This window comes from Cherax quadricarinatus, chromosome 42, assembly GCF_038502225.1.
Source record: "Cherax quadricarinatus isolate ZL_2023a chromosome 42, ASM3850222v1, whole genome shotgun sequence".
NCBI classification, from domain to species: Eukaryota; Metazoa; Arthropoda; class Malacostraca; order Decapoda; family Parastacidae; genus Cherax; species Cherax quadricarinatus.
In genome coordinates this window covers 16,357,325-16,381,009 of record NC_091333.1, presented here as the reverse complement: position 1 = coordinate 16,381,009, position 23,685 = coordinate 16,357,325, and the positions used below count along the sequence as shown (strand labels likewise).

The 23,685-nt window shown below is 36.8% G+C and overlaps 1 protein-coding gene across 4 annotated transcripts in view; it reads left to right on the top strand.

The window, feature by feature from the left end:
* The window catches only part of LOC128695675 (protein tramtrack, beta isoform), a 520,376-nt gene that overhangs the window by 474,956 nt on the left and 21,735 nt on the right, over positions 1–23,685 (top strand). The window contains exon 5 of one of the 4 annotated variants that reach the window (XM_070093351.1): positions 4,537–7,485. The exons of the other annotated variants lie outside the window; for them this stretch is intronic. Within the exon in view, the coding sequence (XP_069949452.1) occupies positions 4,537–4,848 (312 nt within the window). The 3' untranslated portion in view covers positions 4,849–7,485. Of the gene's footprint in view, positions 1–4,536; positions 7,486–23,685 lie in introns of those variants that run through there. 4 annotated transcript variants of the gene reach the window in all.

Below are 23,685 nucleotides of genomic sequence, written 5' to 3'. Positions count from 1 at the left end.
CAGCAAATTGAAAATGCCTCACCTGATCACATTCAGACTTTCACTGCTGTTCAAGGTGGAAGAGAAATATAAACTTGATTACTACAAAGGATTTTTAGTTTGAACCTAATAAACAGATGGTGTTCTGAATAATTTTAACCCCTTCAGGGTCCAAGGCCAAAATCTGAAGTGGTGCTCCAGTGTCCAAGAAATTTTGAAAAAAAAAAAATTATTTTTTCTTACAGAATTAAAGATTATATTTTTGTGAAGGTAATAAGACAAAAAAAAAGTTTTTCTGATCAGTACTTACCGAGATACAGCGATGGGAAGTTGACCCAAAATGACCGGGTGGCGGCAACATCAGTGACTTCCGCAAAATCCCATTTTTTTATTTTATGTTTTTTATACTTTTTTCTTTTCTTTTCTATTTTTTCTTTTTCTAATAACATTTGTGGCCTGTGAGACCAATATAATGTATATTGTTTAAGTGTACACTCATTGTATTCAACACAATAACTGCACTAATTTCTTTATCATTATATTGCTTACAAAACTTGTTTACAAGTTTATTGTAAACAAAATGATGAAAATATTAGTGTGGTTATTGTGTTGAATACAATGGTACCATATGGTACAATGGTGCCATATGGTACAATATGGTACAATGGCACATGATACAATGGTACCATATGATACAATGGTACCACATGGTAGAATGGCACCATTTGGTACAATGGTACCATATAGTACCATATGGTACAATGGTGCCATAGGGTGCAATGGTACCATAGGGTGCAATGGTACCATATGGTACAATGGTGCCATAGGGTGCAATGGTACCATAGGGTGCAATGGTACCATATGGTACAATGGCATCATATGATACAATGGTACCATATGGTACAATATGGCACAATGGCACATGATACAATGGTACCATATGATACAATGGTACCACATGGTAGAATGGCACCATTTGGTACAATGGTACCATATGGTACAATGGTGCCATAGGGTGCAATGGTACCATAGGGTGCAATGGTACCATATGGTACAATGTCATCATATGATACAATGGTACCATATGGTACAATATGGCACAATGGCACATGATACAATGGTACCATATGATACAATGGCACCACATGATAGAATGGCACCATTTGGTACAATGGTACCATATGATACAATGGTACCATATGGTGCAATGGTACCTTATGGTACCATATGGTGTAATGGTACCATATGGTACCATATGATGCAACGGTACCATATGGTACATTGTACCATACAGTACAATGATACCATATGGTTCATTGTACCATATGGTACTGTTGTATTCAACACACTAATATTTTCATTATTATTTTGGTTACAATAGTTGTTTACAAAAAAAATATGCAAAAATGTTGCATATTAGTAATGTTCTATTATATATTTACAAGTGTACAGGAACTTTACGTGTTCCTTGAGGTGGATGACAAAGCACTTTGTCTGGGAAACTGCGGAGTCAGTAGCTAGCTTGCGTCGCCACTCACTCAGTCTTGGCTGGTGTCTCATGCCACCAACTCCTATTGACCATATGGTACACGGTATATGTTACAGGATACCATATGGTACATTGTACTATATGGTAAAGGGTACCATGCAGTACAGGATAACATATGGTGCAGGGTACCATATGGTACAAGGTACCATATGGTACAGGGTACCATATGGTACAGGGTACCATATGGTGCAGGGTACCATATGGTGCAGGGTACCATATGGTACAGATACAGGGATAACTATAGAAATAAGTCACCCTGACTTTTTTGGGTTATCCTAGGATTTTATACATATGCTGCTATGTATGATAATCTATGTAATTGTATTTCTGTACACCTGAATAAACTTACTCAAGTGCATGTGGCATCATAAGTAAGTTTATTTAGTTATACACAAATAAAGTTACATAGAATATCATACTTAGCAGCATATGTTTGGAGAACCTAGGATAACCCAAAAAAGTCAGACAGATTTATTTCCATTAGGGTCCCTGTACCCTGTACCATATGGTACAATGTACTATATGGTACAATGTACTATACATACATTGTACCATACGATACCATTGTATGACATGGCACCATTGTACCATATGGTACCATTGTACCATATGGTACCATTGTACCATATGGCACAATGGTACCATATGGTTCAAAACCATAGAATTCGTCTTCAGCTCCACTTCCATCAGTCTTAGAACTGTAAGTTGTGAAGAGGAGAGTCAGAATTTGCCCGGAGAGTGAGTGGGGAGTGAGAGCATCTTGCCGCCAGGCATGATGAACAAAGCTACTTTGCAGGCGTTCCCACAATGCCATGTGGGCGTCCAGATTTTTTTCTATGGTGTGCACACTGACCACCCAGACCCATTCTCGTAGATGTAGGCCAACCAGCCTTCTCGTGCTAAATTTGACGGCGCTAGAATTTTGGCGTAGATCTACGGTTTGGACCCTGAACGTAAAGCCATAGACCTACAGGACGGACCCTGAAAGGGTTAAGAATGGAAATTTAGGAAAGGCAAAGAATGGTAATTTTTGAGAAAGAAGAAAATGTAGCATGTGAGTCAGCAGATGGTAACCAAGGTGAGACAATGAGCTGCAAAGAGTGAAAATTTCAGAGTCAAGAAACTGAGGGTCACAGATGCGGAGGGCACGCAGGGAGAAACAAGAATGCTCTTCTTGACAGAAGGAGCATGATAAGAAAAGTGGTGAATGTGCAGTACATTCCACTGTGCATAGGCTTGTGGTAAACAAAAACAAAACCAGTCACAGAGTAGTATTAATGAACATCAAGGAAAAGAATAAATATGTTAGATTCTCATTCAGCTTTGAAACTGATAGAAGAGGCAAGACTGATAAGGATATCAAGAAAAAGTAGATATAAGTATAGTAGATGAGGTAGTAGTCAAAAATTACTGCACTAAGGGTTCATATCTACATTGTGGATAGGATAATGTATGGTAGAAGTTTATTTGCATTATACAGCAACATTAAGTTTTATAATAAAGATGTGAGATAAAAAAAAATATAGGCCTTGGATTGTATATGTACAATTATTCAGCCAAATGAGAATGCCTTAGTGAATTACTGTATAAGGAAATAATAATACAGTAAAATACTGTACTAGTATATGTAGAATATTTGAGTCTACCTAAATTAGTGCTTTTAAATTATGCAGCACTGCATGTATCCTATAACTTAGTACAGTATTACCTAAAGTATTTGTAATTTGGTATCCCATCTTCATTATTATATTCATCATATAAATTTTTACATTTTCCAGTAGTTGTAGAACTTTCCACCTCTTATATATTTCCATTCTTCAACTACTCTATTCATAAAGAAAATATTCAAGTATCCCTTTGCCTTCAGTTTCTTCTTTATTCATATTGGTGGCTTTTTGTTATCCATTTTATTGCACTAAAAAAGTTGCTAGAAAGTCTCTCATAATCTTTTATAACTGTATACTGTATGTTGCTATCATGTTTCTTTGTTTTCTCCAATCAGCCAGCATGGTCATGTTTAATGTTTTCAACCTTCCTTTTTAACAGCTTTTTGAGCATTTCTCATTTCTTTTTAAGATAACTACAAAGATCACTTAGTGTTGTAGGTTTCAAGATAACTACAAAGACCACTCAGTGTTGTAGGTTTCAAGATAACTACAAAGACCACTTAGTGTTGTAGGTTTCAAGATAACTACAAAGACCACTTAGTGTTGTAGGTTTCAAGATAACTACAAAGACCACTTAGTGTTGTAGGTTTCAAGATAACTACAAAGACCACTTAGTGTTGTAGGTTTCAAGATAACTACAAAGACCACTGGAATTACAGTGTGTAACCCTGTAGCTTAGTGTTGGTGTTCCAAGACTACTGGAATTCAAAAAGATTTGGAAAGTACCTACTAAGTGGCAGTAGTAACATGGTACTGGACTTAATATTATCTATAATAGGCTCTACACTTCAAATATTTTGACTATAAACCTCATACACATGGAAATGCCAGACATTCACTTTTTCATATAGGTTTTTAAATGCCTATTGGAAACTTATTATGCATATTTAGAATGCTTTACTTAGCAATTTTGATGTGCTTTAAAATATGTATATGATCACTTATAAAAGTGTTCCAAAGTGTGGTATGTACATTATCTATTATAAAAAGTGCAAATCAAAATATGTATGTGATAACTTATAAAAATGTGCCTCCAGTGTATGTGATCCCTTATAAAAGAATGCTTCAGAGTATGTATGTGATAATTTTTAGAAGTGTTATGCCAGATAAACAAAATGAGAGTATTGTCACTATGGTATCTTCAACATTTAATTAATATTTAACTCTAATGAGCTAAGGCTTGTTTATGCAAGAGATATAACAGAGTAAACTTTTGAGTAGGCGGATCAATTTACTGTAGATGTGACAGTTTATATTGATGCAAATAAGATTCTTAGTGCAAAAATTTATATGGTATAGTTTAGGGGATACAGGAGTGAGACAGTGTTTCTGGTGTTACAGGGTATGGCTGGCCTCTTTACTGACATGTTGCTGGGCGTGGACGGTGGCGGGCGGCGGGCGTGGGCAGGGGCATGGGAAGATGCGCGGCAGGTGATACGGGTAGCGGACGACCTTCGGCGGGCTTCACCGAGGACATCGTGTCACATCTGTGGTTCCAGTGTGAGCCGAGCCAACCTGCGGAGGCACATCCGCACTCATACTGGGGAAAAACTGTATGGGTGTCCACAGTGTAACTATCGGACAGGTGACAGGTCTAATTTAAGGCGGCACCATTCAAGTGTTCACCCAGACCAGCCAGCACTTCAGCTGTAACTGAACAACTTTAATTTATTACAACACTAGACTGTGATCAAAATGTGGCTGTCAGCTCCCTTGACAAAGCCGTCCCACAACGGAGGCACTCTTGTGCACTAGAGGACATGCAGTACTTTGCATATATGCTATTTGCAAGACCTTGCCTTTGCTCATATTCTATTATTACATCTTTGTGAGGAACAATGGTTGTGCTAGTTGTCTTATCTTTTCACTCTTCATTTGTTGTTGAGAATTTTGTTGTTTTATATGTTTTGAAACGAATATTGTATGGCATACTTTATGTATGAATATAATAATAATAATAATAATAATATTATTAATAATAATAATAATAATAATAAGAGTACTAAGTACTTTACTTCAGTATTGCCAACAATATTGCTAGAAAGATTGCTACAAAGTATAGTGTTTCTTACACTAGGCAACTAGCATTAGTCAATACTTGGTGCTGGGGAGAATTACAGTTTGATACAAGTGAATGATTTAGTCTCTGGCTAGCCTTCAAGAATACAGTTGGATATTGAATGATTGCTGCTAAAACATGCAAACATACTGCAAACTTAACCTTACTGTTACTGTAGTCATGAGAAAGTATTAAACTTGTAAAGGGCATACATCATGTGGGGAATGTTTGGCATGGGAGATAATCAGGTTTAATCCAAGGAAGGAGGGGAAGCTTTGGTTCTTTGGATCAAGAGCCCTTCACCAGTATCACAATCCCCTTTGAAAGGAAGCCTAACCTTAAAGTGAAAAAAAAAAATATATCTGAATTATAATGTATAGAATTTTTGGGGCTTAATATGAAATGAAATAGATGTGAACTAGCTGCTGCTTAACCATAAAATTTTTGCTTCTTCAGGTGACAAAGTTATGATGCATATTGAATTTCAGCCAAAGATAAAGATGCAACATATTTGCAGGCTTATTCTTGATCAACAGTTAAGTTGTGTAATTTGGTATGTTCATCTCAGTGTAGGATCATGTATGACACATGTTTCATTCAAAAATTTCTCGCAAGTGAGAAATACTCATAAACTGGGTGAATTTTACAATAGTTCGGTCAGGTGAAACACCAAAAATGTAAGTTATTATTACTGTATTCATGGAAAGAACTAAACCTATATAAGCCATAAAGAACTATTTGGCAAAGGTGAGAAAGATGATAGAGACAAAGAAGTGGAGTCAAGTGGAGGTGTTGAGAGAGGACATCAGCAGAAAGACGGGAAAATCACAGTTGAGGTAGATATTCCAAGTAAGCCAGGAGATGATAGAGCTCTCACTAAAGGTGGAACCATCAATAGGGAAGAGATTCTGTTTTATAGAAAATCTGGTAGAGAAGGTTTCTGAAATGTACAAGCTTGAGAAAACTTGCACCATATAGCCAAACATTGTTTGTATAATGCATTATGTATTCTAGGTTCTGTTGGAATTATTACTCATCCACACTTCAATTACTGTACTTCACAAATTGCATTAGTTTAACCCTTTTGCTGTCCATTACTTAGAACTACATTATTGAGGCCAGGACCCCTGATGTAGTTTTACATCATGAGCTCAGCTTACTCAGATAAGTTGGGCTGGATATGAGAGAACGTGTCTGTGCAGTGAGTGTACACCATATGAAAAAATCCTGCCCCATGCAGTGCATGATGGAAGACATTTTACTGAAATAGAGATGATTTTGATTGATTTTTGGAATGGAAGTAGCTTGAAATTTAGCTCAAAGTATCAGAAATATCCAATTTTTTGTTGATGTTCCAGAGGATAAATAAGGCCTCCCTACAACCCCCAGTCTGTTTTATGAGTATTTATTAGGTTTGATTAAAGTATAGGGATGCTGTAAACCATGATCAATCTCTCCTGGTTATATTTTATTATTCGAGAAATAGAGTATATCTTCAGTTTTTATGTGAATAAAAATTCCAAATGGAAAGCAAGTTTAATATAGGAGAGACCTGGGAACTTGACTAACGAACAGAGGAAATTATGTTCTAGTGCCAGGAATGTCTACAGTGTTTAATATGGACTGTTTTTATATTGGTATTTTCTAATTTTGTATGAAATTGGCCAAATTACCGAATTCTGATCACTTTATTATCTAGTTGAATGAGAGGGTTCTTGTATTCATTTGATAGAATGGAAGGTATACTAGCAAAATAGCTAAGAAACTGGTCAATTGGAACAATGGAATTAGCTTACAGTAGGACTCAAAGTTAATGAAATTGCCGGTGTGTACATTGTGCGAAGACCACTAACTTTGCACTTGCATAATTCTGTAAGATTTCCATCAGATTTTGTACTTTTGGTGTAATTACTCTTAAAAAAAAAAAAGATTCAACCATTTCAAAAGATTTTTTTTTTTGGGGGGGGGGGATTTTTGGACACAGCAAGTTTCATTTCAAGGTCTGGACAGTGAAAGGGTTAATTACAAATATATATTCATGAGTGGATGTAATTAATAATAAAATATGGTAATAACTGATAAGCAATGCTTTCAGTGGATGGATAAAAAGTTTGACATTCATAAGGTAAAAGCAGGTTACATTTGATTGTAACATATATTTAAAATTTGTATTGAAGGGGAATGGGATTATACATGTATTTTTCCTCTGATAATATATCTTCTTATAAACAGACCAATATATATATATATATATATGAGTTTTATTATCTTTTATAAACAATATTAAAAATGTTTAGTGACTCTTAAGTTCTGTTTTTTGGACTGTATTCAATAAAAATATCAGATACATATTGTATAGTGTGTTGTAAAACAATATTGTACATATTCTGTATAACAATGCAATAAAACCACCGATAAAAGTTATCCTCGCTAAAAAATTCTTTACTCATGTGTGAGTGCTAAAAAGACATTGAGAGTTCATCAGATAAATATTTCTTAATGACACTTGTCTAGTTTAGAATAATTTCATATTCAAGACTACAAAGCAGTGTTTAAAATATTACCAACACTCTTATATGGGTGTGAAGCATGAATGGTGAATGTTACAACAAGAAGAAGGCTGCATCCAGCCATGTCTGAGAGCAATGTGTGGCTTGAATATAATTCAGAGAATCCATAGCTTGGACATTAGGAGGAGGTGTGGGGTTTCTAAAAGTATTGCCCAGAGGGATGAGGAGGGGTTGTTGAGGTGGTTCAGACATTTAGAGAGGATGGAACAAAATAGAATGACTTGGAGGACATATAAATCTGTAGTGGAGGGAAGGTGTGGTAGTTGTCCCAGGAAAGGTTGGAGGGAGGGGATAAATGAGGTTTTAATGTGAGGGACCTAGACTTCCAGCAGGCATGTGTGCATGAGCATGTTAGATAAGAACAAGCAGAGGCATGGTTTTTATGACTTGATGTGCTGTTGGAGTGTGAGTAAAGTAACAATTATGAAGGGATTCAATGAAACCAGTTAGCCAGACTTAAGTCCTGCATGTGGTGAGTACAGTGCCTGTGTTCTGAAGGAAGAGTGGAGATGTGTTGCAGTTTTTGAACTGTAGTGTAGGCATGCCTTTGGCAAGACAGTGATGGAATGAGTGATAATAGTGATTATTCTTTACTGGGTCACCCTGCCTCGGTGGGAAATGGCCAATGTATTAATTAACAAAAAAAATTGACATGCTTCTTTGGTAATTATTGATAGTGTTGCACTTCTTTGCACTTCAATTTGAAGCTGTCAACTACAGAAAAGTCATTAAGGTTGTAATTTACCAAAACATTAACATCAGCTACACTTTAATTCCTAAATTTCTCTAAGGCCAAGCTCCTTTTCATATTGGGAGGATGATGCTGTTTTGTTGATGCCTCAGCTTAAACTGGTTATGACTTTCCAGCAAGAGTGACTATGATCATGGAGGCTAAAAAAGTGGTGCTTGATGTGTTTGCACTATATGGAGACCCGTATATATTTAGGATGGGATGATATCACAATATTGGCTGATATTAATACCAATTTTTGGCCAATTCTGATACTCAGTTTTCAGCAGGCACTTTTTCCTAAATTTTTATTTTTAACCCTTTCAGGGTTTCCGACGTACTAGTACGGCTTACTCGCCAGGGTTTTTGACATACTAGTCTGCCTAAATTCTAGCACCCTCACATCTAGCAAGAGAAAGCTGGTAGGCCTACATACGAAAGAATGGGTCTATGTGGTCAGTGTGTGCAGTATAAAAAAAAATCCTGCAGCACACAGTGCGTAATGAGAAAAAAAACTTTGACCGTGTTTTTCGTTTAAAACAGCGACTTTGCACTGTATTTTCGTATGGTATTTATGGTTGTATTCTAGTTTTCCTGGTCTTATTTTATAGAATGGAAGACATATTACAGAAATTGAGATGATTTTGATTGGTTTCACAATGAAAAGTACCTTGAAATTGAGCTCAAAGTAGCAGAAATGTTCGATTTTTACCAAAGTTCAAAAGTAAACAAATCATGCCAAGTGTCCAATACACGTCAATTGGTGAGTCTAATATTCTATCACAAGTGTGCTGATATTATTTATACCATTTCTACATTAATACAGTAGTCTGCATAACAGTAATTCTTCTAATTTTTGTGAAAATAAAAATTCAAAGTGGAAAGCAAAAGAAATGTATGAGGGGCCTGGGGATGTGACTATTGAACAGAGGAAATATTATTTTAGTGCCAGGAATGTCTTTCTTGTTTATTCTGGACCCTATTTGGAAATTGGCATCTTTTGAAATTTGTGTGAAATTGGCAAAATTGCTAAATTCTGACCACTTTATTGGATAGTTGAAATCTGTAAATTGGTGGTTTCTTGTGCTCATTCGATAGAAAAAATGGAGTTCTAGCAAAATAGCTATGATTTTTCTCAACTAGTACACAGGAATTGGCCAAAAATAGGGCTCAAAGTGGACAAAATCGCCGATGCATGAACATCGTCGAGACCGCTAACTTCGTGAGAGCATAATTCCGTACATTTTCCATCAAATTTCATAATTTTGGTGTCATTATGATCGTGAAAAGATTCTCTATCTTTTCATAAGAATTTTTTTTTTTTCCGAAAAATTTTCGACCCTGAGAACATGTTTTGGAGACGGCCTCTCGACCCTGAAAAGGTTAAAATTATAATGAATTCAGTATACATATAAGGAAATGCTTACTGCACAATGGATATTAACCCTTTCAGGGTTTCGGCCGTACTAGTACGGCTTACGAGCCAGGGTTTTTGACGTACTAGTACGCCTAAATTCTAGCGCCCTCAAATCTAGTGAGAGAAAGCTGGTAGGCCTACATATGAAAGAATGGGTCTATGTGGTCAGTGTGCACAGTATAAAAAAAATCCTGCAGCACACAGTGCGTAATGAGAAAAAAAAAACTGACCTTGTTTTTGGATTAAAACAGCAACTTTGCACTATATTTTCGTATGGTGTTTATTGTTGTATTCTAGTTTTCCTGGTCTCATTTTATAGAATGGAAGACATATTACAGAAATTGAGATGATTTTGACTGGTTTTACAAAGAAAAGTACCTTGAAATTGAGCTCAAAGTAGGAGAAATGTTCGATTTTTACCAAAGTTCAAAAGTAAACAAATCACGCTATGTGTCCAATACACGTCAACTGGTGAGTCTAATATTCTTTCACAAGTGTGCTGATATTATTTATATCATTTCTACATCAATGCAGTAGTCTGCATAGCCTTAAATCTTCTATTTTTTTGTGAGAATAAAAATTCAAAGTGGAAAGCAAAAGAATGTAAGAGGGACATGGGGACGTGACTAATGAACAGAGGAAATGTTATTTTAGTGCCTGGAATGTCTTTCTTGTTTATTCTGGACCCTATTCGGAAATTGGCATCTTTTGAAATTTGTGTGAAATTTGCAAAATTGCTAAATGCTGACCACTGTATTGGATAGTTGAAATCGGTAAATGGGTGGTTTCTTGTACTCATTCGATAGAAAAAATGGAGTTCTAGCGAAATAGTTATGATTTTTGTCAACAAGTATACTGGAATTGGCTGAAAATAGGACTCAAAGTGGACAAAATCGCTGATGCGTAAACATCATCAAGACTGCTAACTTTGCGAAAGCATAATTCTGTAAGTTTTCCATCAAATTTCATACTTCTGGTGTCATTATGATCGGGAAAAGATTCTCTATCTTTTCATAAGAAAAAATAATTTTTTTTTTAAATTTGGCCGACCCTGAGAACAAGTCTCTGAGAGGGCCTGTCGACCCTGAAAGGGTTAAATAACACAGTGCTCCAAGTATAGATCTACATTTTTTTTTACATTTGAAAGCATCTAAAATAAAATGTAGATCTACGTTTGGAGGGCTATGAGAGTGAACGAAGATCTACTTTTGGACAGTTTAATTTTACATTTTTTGTTTATGTGTGAGAAAGTGCATGTGTGTATATATGCATGTGTGTGTGTGTGTGTGTGTATGTGTAACAGTAACTTACAATCATGAGGTACAGTGTTAATGTTGATATTCTTAACCCTTTCAGGGTTGATGCCATACTAGTACAGCTTACGCACCAGGGTTGGTATCCTACTAGTACGCATAAATTCTAGCGCCTTCAAATCAAGCAGGAAAAGGCTGGTAGGCCTAGATGTGAAAGAATGGGTCTGCATGGTCAGTGTGATAAGATAAGATTTCGTTCGGATTTTTAACCCCGGGGGGTTAGCCACCCAGGATAACCCAAGAAAGTCAGTGCGTCATCGAGGACTGTCTAACTTATTTCCATTGGGGTCCTTAATCTTGTCCCCCAGGATGCGACCCACACCAGTCGACTAACACCCAGGTACCTATTTGCTGCTAGGTGAACAGGACAACAGGTGTAAGGAAACGTGCCGAAATGTTTCCACCCGCCGGGAATCGAACCCGGGCCCTCCGTGTGTGAAGCGGGAACTTTAGCCACCAGGCCACCGGGCCAGTATAAAAAAAAATCCTGCAGCACACAGTGCATAATGAGAGAAAAGAAAACTGACCGTGTTTTCGGTTTGAAACAGCGACTTTGCAATCTTTTTTTGTATGGTATTTATGGTTGTATTCTTGTTTTCTTGGTCTCATTTGATAGAATGGAACATATAGTACAGAAACAGAGATAATTTTGATTGGTTTCACGATGACAAGTACCTTGAAATTGAGCACAAATTAGCGAAAATGTTTGATTATTTTCCGATGTTCACGAGCAAATAAATCACGCCACGCGTCCAGTACACGTCAACTGGTGAGTCTAATATTCTTGCACAAGTGAGCTGATATTATTTATACCATTTTTACAGTGATGCAGTAGTATACATAAGAGTAAATCTTCTATTTGTTGTGAGAATATAACTTCAAAATGGAAAGCAAAATTAATGTAAGAGGGGCCTGGAGACGTGACTAATGAACAGATAAAATGTTATTTTAGTACCAGGAATGTCTTGTCTTGTTTATTCTGGACCCTATTTTGAAATTGGCATCTTTTGAAATTTGTGTGAAATTGGCCAAATTACCAATTTCTGACCACTTTATTGGGTAGTTGAAATTGGTAAATAGGTGGTTTCTTGTACTCAGTTGATAGAACAAATAGAATTCTAGCAAAATAGCTATGATTTTAGTAGATTGAAACATTGGAATTGGCTGAGAATAGGGCTCAAAGTGGACGAAACCGCCAATGCGTAAATATCGCTGATACCGCTAACTTTGCGAGAGCACAACTCTATAAGTTTTCCATCAAATTTCATACTTTTGTTGTCATTATGATCATAAAAAGATTCTCTATCATTTCATGAGAACAAATAATTTTTTTATTTATTGAATATTTTTCGACCCTGAGTAGGACTTAAGGATCAGGGGGTCTCGACCCTGAAAGGGTTAAGCAAACATGTGATATTAATATTTTAAAAAGTATCAGCTGGTATTGGCCAGGTGTTTACCGGTACCATCCAATACAATACTTTGACACTACGTATGTATGCATGTACATATATGGCTTCAAATCGTGCTTTGATCCTGTGATCTTTCTCTGTGTATACCAGCCTGTTTCTGCATGGTGCATTGATATATATGTGTGTGTGTGTACTCGCATATTTGTGGTTGCGGGGGTCGAGTCATAGCTCTTGGCCCCGAGTGTGTGTGTGTGTGTGTTGTGCTGAATAGGTAAAACTTGCAATTTTTGCTTAAATAGCAATGCTCTTCTTGCCAAATTAGGCAAGTGAAAATTTGTGTATGCAATAATTTTGCAAAAATCATTCTGAACGTAGCAAAAAAAATGTTTATTGTGTTTGTTTATTATTAAATTATTAAATTGATTATTAAATCGTTCCAGTCACGGTATTGTGTCTTTTTTTGTTATTAACCCTTAAACGGTCCAAACGTATATATACGTTCACGCGCGTAGCGCCCCAAATTTATATATACGTTTTATTTTTCATTCGTTCAAAATTAGCGCGATAGGCCTGAGTCACCTAGACATGAGAGAATGGGTGTGCGCACTCAGTGTGCGCAGTATACAAAAAATCTGGGATGCCTGGGTACCACATGGTAGGACCAGTTACATTCAGCTCCATCCTGGGTCAACATCATGGCACATCCTCGTGATTCACTCACGCCTCGTCGTATTAACACTCTACTATTTGAGGAAAGTGATAGAGATCGTGAGTTTAGTGGATTTGACACCAATGGGGCCAGTAATATTCAAGGAATTAGTGAAAATATCGACGATAACCCAGATGACCCCCAGCCCATCACCTCTGGGGTAGCAACACCTGTCCTAGGGCCAAGCACCTCTGGGGTAGCCAGTGTGGCCACATCAGACCCTAGGCCAAGCACTTCTGGGGTGGCCAGTGTGGCCACAGAAGACCCTAGGCCAAGCACCTCTGGAGTGGCAAGTATTACCCATAGGCAACTTCGCAAGAGGAAACTATCATTTTCCCGGTGTTTTAGGAGTGATAGTGAAAGTGATGTAAGTGATGATGAGATTGATTTTATGCCAGTTGAGGATTCGTCTAGTGATAGTGATGTTCATTATTCACCAGTGAAACGTACTTATAGGCGGCGTTATCTACGTTCAGGCAGTGTGCCATATGCAATCCCCAAGGGTCGTGGCAGGTCACGATCCAAAACCCCGGCCACTGATAGTGAAAGTGATCACGAAGGGGAGTATGCAGGGATGGAGGAAGTAGTGGTGGGTGGCATGGTGCCTGGACCACATGGCGCAGTGGGTGGACAGACAAAGGTCCGCCCGGCACCCCCTCAACCATGTGCTGCCTCCACTCTTCTCCCTCCTCCTCCTGCCCCCCCTCGCCCCATGCCACAGGTCCACCCTGCACCATGTGATCGTGAGTGGAACTGGACACAAAGTATATTCGTGCCACAGCCTTGTGATTTTGATGCTAGTGGAAGTGGTATCCAGCCAGAATGTCCCATAACGAATGAGTCTACAGAGTTAGACTATTTCCAGTTGTACTTTGACGAGCCTATAATGAACTTGATAGTGACTCAGACAAACTTTTATTACCAATATGTCATGAACAACACAACAGAGGTTGGAGAATCATCATGGCTGCACAGGTGGAAAGACACAACAGTGGCTGAAATGTATTTATTCCTTGCCACTGTCATGCTTATGCCACATATCTATAAGAACAATATACGTAATTACTGGTCTACAGACCACTTCATCAGTACTCCAGTTTTTTGTGACCTTCCCTGCAACAGATTCACTCTATTGCTACGAATGTTGCACTTTGCAGACAGAAATATGCCAGACAGAAATGACCTATACAAAATCCGGGAAGTGTTTATGTATTTGAAGCAGAAATTCAGTGTATACTTTTATCCCTTCAAGAACATTGTTGTTGATGAGTCCTTGATTCTGTTCAAGGGATGCCTGTCATTCAAGCAATATATACCGAGCAAACATAATTGCTTTGGTATAAAACTTTTTGTTATGTGTGACTGTGAGAGTGGTCCTGTGTTGGATGTAATTGTATACACAGGGAAAAACACACTCGATGATGACAGAAGGATGTTGGGCATTTCCGGTGATGTTGTTCGCAGGATGATGGAACCATACCTTGGCAAGGGCCATACATTGTACACAGACAACTGGTATACAAGCCCTATGCTTGCTGATTTCCTACGTGTGAACAATACTGATATATGTGGAACAGTGAGAAGGAATAGGAAACATATGCCAAGGTTCACTGGAGGCAGTGTTGAAGGTGAAGTGCAAGCGTTTCATGCTAATGACATCATGGCACTGACGTGGCATGACAAACGAGACGTGACATTGCTATCAACTATCCACAGAAACGAGATGGTACAAACAGACAGACTGAGCAAGTTCAACAACGAACCTATTGTGAAGCCACTTGCTGTCGTGGACTATACGAACAACATGCGACTAGTTGACAAGTGTGACATGATGATAGGGTTTGTTGACTGTGTGCGTAGGAGTCGCAAGTGGTATATAAAACTGTTTTTTTACCTTGTAGACATTGCAGTGCTCAATGCATTCAGTATGTATGAAGTATGGTACCACACCTGTACCTTCCCCTCAACAGCGACCTGTCACACCACAACCTGTCCCCCAACCACAGCCAGTGGGGGAAGTGCCAGACCGAATCACTCCTAACTGTCACTATCTGGTACCAATACCACCTACCCAAAAGAAGAAGAATGCCCAGAAAAAGTGTATTGTGTGTGCTACCACCAAAAAACGACCCCAACAGCAGAAGGACACACGATTCATGTGTCACCAGTGTGGGGTGGCACTCTGTATGAATCCATGCTTCATGGAGTATCATACAATTGTGGAGTTCTAGAAACATAAGTGGGACATGTAAATACTTGTATATAGTTGTAGATAATAATGTGTGATTCAGCCAGGTGTGCAAAATCACCTGTCAGTGTGTACATGTGTGTTTATGACAATATGACAAAAATTTCATATGTAATATTGGTGTATAAACGAAAATTGGTATTGATATCAAATGACTTACTATGAAACATAATTATCATATCATGAAAACCAAGAAAATGAAAAAAAAAATGGAAGAAAACAGTAAATATGTTGAATTTCTGCAAGCAGCAGTGCTCCATGTTGCCGTCAGGTGATTGCCAAGTGCCAACTTCGCGGCCTTATACCTCGGTAAGTACTGACCCTAATTTTTTTTTTATGCTAAAACACTTAAAAAATGTGCTCTTTTTTTCTATATGAAAAAAAGATTTTTTATTTTTTTTTCAAAATATTCGGGGCACTGAGCGAATGAACGTATATATACGTTTGGACCGTTTAAGGGTTAAATTATTGTAAACTTATCTAAAATATATTTAGTTGGATTTGGCTGTAGTGTAAAGCACCCTTCTGGCAAGACAGTGATGGAGTGAATGATGGTGAAAGTTTTTCTTTTTCGGGCCACCCTGCCTTGGTGGGAATCGGCCAGTGTGATAATAAAAAAAAAAAAAATTGGCTAAATTAAATTGCACTTGTTATAATAAGGTTAGGTAAGTTTTCTAAGGTTCTTTTGGTACAAAATTATTAATTTTTACATTAACATAAATGAAAAAAACTTCTTTAAATGTACAGTGGAACCTCAGTTTTCATATGCCCTAGTCTGTATGTAAAACTATAGTTATTCTCTTTAAAATGTATTTTTTATTAATATTTCCCATGAGGAATAATGTAAATCCAATTAATCTGTTCCAGACACCCAAAAATATTAACAAAAAAATACATTTTATAGAGAATAACTATACATGTAGTTTTACATAAAGACTAGGGCATACGAAAACGGAGGTTCCACTGTAATCCGGTTCCATCAGTAATCCGGCATTAATTTCGGCTAGCATAATATAAAATTTCTGGGGTCACCACACCAACCTGCCGCTAGTGTTTGGTGCCGCTACTCGCTGCGTAAGTCATTCCAGTTTTTTTTCTTCATTTATTGTTATAACCTGCTCACTTTTAGCCCCAGCCATGGTTCCAACAAATAAAAGAAATGCTTCTTATTGTGTAAAGCACATACACTATACATTGTCCATAAAAGATAAAGTGGTTTTGAAGCCACTGTCAGTCACCATGAGCTCAGCTTACTCAGATAAGCTGTGACCAGTAAATTTGGGCCTACATATGAGAGAATAGGTCTGTGTGGTAAGTGTGCACTATATAAAAAAAATCCTGCAGCACTCAGTACATAATGAGGAAAACTGCAACCGTGTTTATGATGTAAATCCAACTTTGCGGTGTATTTTCATATGGTTATATTCTCTTTTTTTTTTGGTCTCATTTGATAGAATGGATGATATATTACAGAAATAGATATAATTTTCGTTGATTTCATGCTGAAATGTTTGATTTTTGCCAATGTTCAAGAGTAGCGGAAATGTTTGACTTTTCCTGATGTTCAAGAGTAAACAAATGATGTCACCGTCCAGTACGTGTCCAACTGGCCGGTCTTTTACACAGTCATGAATGGGTTAACATATTGATAAAATTATTACAATAATGCTGTAGTCTTCGTAACAGTAAGTCTTGTATTTTTTGTGTGAATAAAAATTCAAAATGGAAAGTTAGCATAATGGCAAAAAAATTGTATTATGAGAACAGATTATCCAACTTAAAAGGTGATATAAAAAAAGACCTGGAAAACCCTATCTGAAATTCTAGGAACAAAAAAGATATCAGGAAACAGAACCATCAAACTAACAAAACAAGATAAACCCCTACTCGCACCAACTGAAACAGCACACAGACTCAATGTTTTCTTCTCCACCATAGGAAAAAACCTTGCCGATAAAATCCCAAGCTCAAATACCCCACCCAGTGACTACCTCACTGGCACCTACCCGAACACACTGTTCCTAGCTCCGACTAACCCAACAGAAGTCTCTCTTATTATCAACACACTAAAGAACAAGGCAGGAGATTTAAATACCTTACCACCCTTTATATACAAAAAAAGCTTTACAAGTGCTGTCACCAATCATTGCAACACTCTTTAACAAATCCATCGAATCCTCTACCTTCCCTACAGTTCTCAAAAGAGCGAGGGTCACCCCGATACATAAAAGAAGAGATCAAGCAGACTTGAATAACTATAGGTCAATATCCAACTTACGCCCTCTCTCTAAAATCTCTGAAAAATTAATTCATAAGCAAATCTATTCCTACCTCATCTCCCACAACATACTCAACCCCTGCCAGATTGGGTTCAGGCCTAATAAAAATATGAATGGTGCTATTATACACATGCTAGAACAAATATACACTGCACTCGAGAAAAAAGAAGTCCCATTGGGATCGTCATTGATTTACGTAAAGTATTTGATACAGTTGACCATGATTTATTGCACATAAAATTATCACACTTTGGTAAAAGAGGGCACTCCCTCAACTACCTTAAGTCATACCTTAGCAACAGAAGCCAATATGTGTACACAAATGGAGCAAACTCTTCCACACAGCCAATTACAGTTGGTGTCCTACAGGGAAGTGTCCTTGACCCTCTTCTCTTTCTCATTTACATAAATGACCTACCAAATGCATCGCAACTACTCAAACCCACACTATTTGCAGATGACACTACATACTTCTTCTCTCACCCAAGCCCAGTCATACTAACCAATACTGTAAATACTGAATTACAGAAAATATCTACCTGGATAATGATTAACAAACTTACTCTCAATATTGACAAAACCTACTTCATTCAGTTTGGGAACAGAACTACAGATGTTCCTCTTAACATAATGATAAATGGATCACCTATCACAAAGCTCACAGAGGGAAAATTCTTAGGAATCCACCTTAATAATAGACTCAAATTTTAAACACATGTACAACAAATTTCCAAGAAAATCTCCAAGACCGTAGGCATACTATCGAAGATACGGTACTATGTTTCACAATCAGCCCTCATGGCCCTATATCACTCAATCATTTACCCCTATCTCACCTATGGAATTTGTACATGGGGCTCAACAACAATAAATCATCTCACACCATTAATTACCCAACAAAAGGCTGCAGTCAGAATGATAACAAATTCCTACTCCAGGCAGCATACTTCACCAATATTCAAAACTCTAAACTTACTCACAAAACATCCATACTTATTATTGTGCCTACTACATACATAGAACACTAAACTCGGATATAAACCCTCCCCCCAAACATCTTACTAACCTCAACAGGAACCATGACCATAACACAAGGCACAGATCACTCTTTGATGTTCTTCGTGTCCATCTCACACTATGTAAAAACTCAATGCACATAAAAGGCCCAAAAATCTGGAATTCATTGCATGTGAATATAAAAGAAACACTGTCTGTTTACCAATTCATGACTCTTCTTAAAAATCACTTACTCACCCACAACTAAATAAATACTGAATAACTGTATCTCATAAATGTATAACCTGTGACCCCATCAAACTATGTTTTTTTTCTTTTAATTACATTACCTAATAGAATACTCCATTCTCTTGAATGCACAGTAACTTATCTAATGCCCATATGACCTGTTTCTGCACTACAAATCATTGGTGTTATTCAATTTGATCGGAACATATTATACATTGTTATGCTACAAATTTGTACAACTATAATGCTTCTTATTTGAAATACTCATTTGTACTTCATGTTGTAATTTGTTTACTGTAATTTTTACCACTGAATATATCATTGCTTAGTTAATCTTAAGTTAATTTTAAGCCTGCTCATAATGCTCTGCATACCATGAGCTTTTGGCGTGTACACCCAATCACTATATTTCTTTGTACAAATATGTATCATGTCCAAATAGAAAATAAATAAATAAATAATATAAGAGGGGCCTCTAGATGTGACCAAATTTGGGCCTACATATGAGAGAATAGGTCTGTGTGGTAAGTGTACACTATATAAAAAAATTCTGCAGCGAGCAATGCATAATGAGAAAAAAAGGCAACTCTGCTTATGGTGTAAAACAGCGACTTTTGGAGTGTATTTTCATATGGTTTTATTCTCGTATTTTTGGTCTCATTTGGTAGAATGAAAGATATATTACAGAAAGAGATATAATTTTGGTTGGTTTCATGCCAGAAAGTACCTGAAAATGGAGCTCAAAATAGCAGAAATGTTTTATTTTTTCCGATGTTCAAGAGTAAACCGTCCAATACATGTCCAACTGGCCAGTCTAATATGCAGTCATGAATGGGTTGACATTATTTATACAATTATTATAATAATGCAGTAGTCTGCATAACAGTAAATTTTCTATTTTTTGTGTGAATAAAAATTCAAAATGGAAAGCAAGCATAATATAAGAGGGGCCTGAAAACGTGACTGATGAACAGGAAAAATGTTATTTTAGTGCTAGGAATGTCTGCAGTGTTTATTCTGGACCCTATTTTGAAATTGGCATCTTTTGAAATTCGTGTGAAATTGTCCAAATTACCGATTTCTAATAATTTTATTGGGTACTTGAAATAGGTGAATAGGTGGTTTCTTGTACCAGTGAAATAGCTATGAGTTTGGTAGATTGGAATAATGGGATGGGCCAAAAATGGGGTGTAAACTGGGTGAAATTGCCAATGCACAAGTTTTGCCGTTGGGTTAAGTGCATTCTAATCAAACCACTCTGTAATCCGGCAAAATCACTAATCCAGCACCCTACAGGTCCCAACGATGCCGGATTAGTGATGGCCAACATTTATATACATATATACATGTATGTGTATATATATAATATATATATATATATATATATATATATATATATATATATATATATATATATATATATATATATATATATATATATATATATATATATATATATATATATATATATATATATATATATATATATACAGTGGACCCCCGCTTAACGATCACCTCCAAATGCGACCAATTATGTAAGTGCATTTATGTAAGTGCTTTTGTACGTGTATGTTTGGGGGTCTGAAATGGACTAATCTATTTCACAATATTCCTTATGAGAAAAAATTCGGTCAGTACTGGCACCTGAACATACTACTGGAATGAAAAAAGTTCGTTAACCGGGGGTCCACTGTATATATATATATATATATATATATATATATATATATATATATATATATATATATATATATATATATATATATATATATATATATATATATATATATATATATATATATATATACATATATATACAGTGGTCCCTCGCTTTTCGTAGTTCTCGGCAATCGTAAATTTCGCCAATCATAGGGGTATTTTCGTATAAACATGGACTCGCTTTTCATAGGTTGACTCGCGAATAGTAGTGTGTCCGGGACGCGTAAGCACGGTGTGAGCCGGGGAGGCCTTCCTACCCAGCCAGTCTGGCATTGTTTACCAGTGAGTGAAGGTCCCCTCAAGTGCTCCTACGAAATATTTCATAATATTCCACTCATTTTAGTGCTTACAAGTACTAAATAAGCTACCATATGGGGCTCGAAAGAAAGCTCCTAGTGCCAAGCCTGTGGTAAAGAAGGTGAGAAATATGTACAGTGACTAAGTCTTGGGCCATTTTAGGGAAGTGTTAAAGAGACGCCAGAAACAGAGCTCTCTCCACAGTTATTTTGCGAGACAGGACTCCAGTGACTCTCATGGTGGTCCTAGTGGCATTAAGAAACATAGAAGAGAAGTAACCCCAGAAAAGCAATTGGTACCTGAGGTGTTGCTGGAAGGGGATTCCCCTTCCAAACTGTAAACAATCCAATCTCTCTCCTCCTCCAGTCTCCCATACACTAAGAAGAATCTCCAATAAAGGTAAGCGTTATGCTGTTAATGTTTCATTCATCATTTCCCATTGTATTGTTTATGTACTACATGTATATTTCATGTAAAAATTTTTTTTGTTTTAATACTTCTGGGTGTCAGGAACGGATTAATTGTGTTTACATTATTTCTTATGGGGAAAATTGATTCGCAAATCGTAAATTTCGTTTATAGTAGCTCCTCCAGGAACGGATTAATTACGAAAAATGAGGGACCACTGTATATATATGTGTATATATACATACATATATATATATATATATATATATATATATATATATATATATATATATACACTGTATATATATACGCAGTGGACCCTCGCATAACGCTATTAATCCATTTCTGAGAGCTCAATGTTAGGCAAAATTATCATTAGGCGAATGAATTTTCCCCATAAAGAATAATGGAAATCAAATTAATCCATTCCTGACACCTCAAAGTATGAACAAAAAAAAATTTTTACAACATGAAATATTAATTTTAATACACACAAACTGAAGAAGACATGCACAGTTACATGACACTTACCTTTATTGAAGATCTGGTGATGATTGATGGGATGGGAGGAGGGGAAAGTGTTGATGGTCTTAGTGTTTAGAAGGGGAATCCCCTTCCATTAGGTCTTGAGGTGTCAAGTCCTTTTCCTGGGTTACTTCCCTTCTTCTTTTAATGCCACTAGGACCAGCTTCAGTCACTGGACTTCTGTCGCACAACATATCTGTCCATAGAGGTCTGTACCTCTTGTTCCTTTATGACTTTCCTAAAGTGGTTCACAACACTGTCAGTGTACAGGTTGCCAACACGGCATGCAACAGCTGTCTGTGGGTGATTTTCATCCATAAAGGTTTGCACTTCAAGCCACTTTGCACAAATTTCCCCTCCTCCGAAGCAGTTTCCTCAGGTGTGGCCTCTTGCTGTTGAAGTTGATCTAGCAGCTCATCAGTGGTTAGTTCTTCATTGTCCTCCTCCACCAACTCTTCCACATCCTCCCCACTAACCTCCAACCCCAAGGACTTCCCCAGTGCCACAATTGATTCCTCAACTGGCATATGCCTCTCAGGGTTAGCCTCAAATCCTTCAAAATCCCTTTGGTCTACACATTCTGGCCACAGTTTCTTCCAAGCAGAGTTCAAGGTCCTCTTAGTCACTCCCTCCCAAGCCTTACCTATAAGTGGAACCTCTACTTGCGAGTTTAATCCGTTCCATGACCTTGCTCGCAACTGGATTTGCTCGTTTGCAGAGTCAATTTTCCTCATTTAAATTAATTGAAATGCAATTAATCTGTTCCAGTGGATTTCTGTGCTTCAATAATTTCGCTAAAATCAACTCTACGGCTTATTTATCAATCTCACTTCATCTAATATGACATAATAAACAATGTAAATAACATAGAAACCTGATATATATACTCTAAAATGAATAAAATATGTAATTCATGTAGTGGTATGGGTGGTGTCGGCGGTGGACGAGAATTTGTCTGGAGACCGGACAAAATACTTCTTGAATAATTTTGCTAATATCATCTATACAGCTTATTTATCTATCACAGTTCATCTAATATGACATAATAAACAACATAAATAACATAGAAACCTGATATTTACTCTAGAATGAATAAAATATGTCATTATATATGTGGCGGCGGCGGCCCACAAGTGTTTGTCTGGAGACAGAACAAAATACCCCTTGAATATTTCACTATCATCAACTCTACAGCTTATTTATCTATCACAGTTCATCTAATATGAAATAATAAACAATATAAATAACACAGAAACCTGATATATACTCTAGAATGAATAAAATATGCCATTATGTAACAGGTGGAGGCGGCCACAACCGCTCCCTCGTATGCTGTGGTAAACACTGCCATCTAGTGATGGCCTTTTGAAGCCGTCTATTATTATAATTATTATTATGTAGTACATTATTATTATATGTGTATTATTATTATATGTATTATATTATTATTCTTATTGTATTATATTATTATTCTTATTGTATTATTATACATATTATTATTATACATATACATATTATTATTATTATTATTATTATTACAAAATAAATAATTCGTAGTT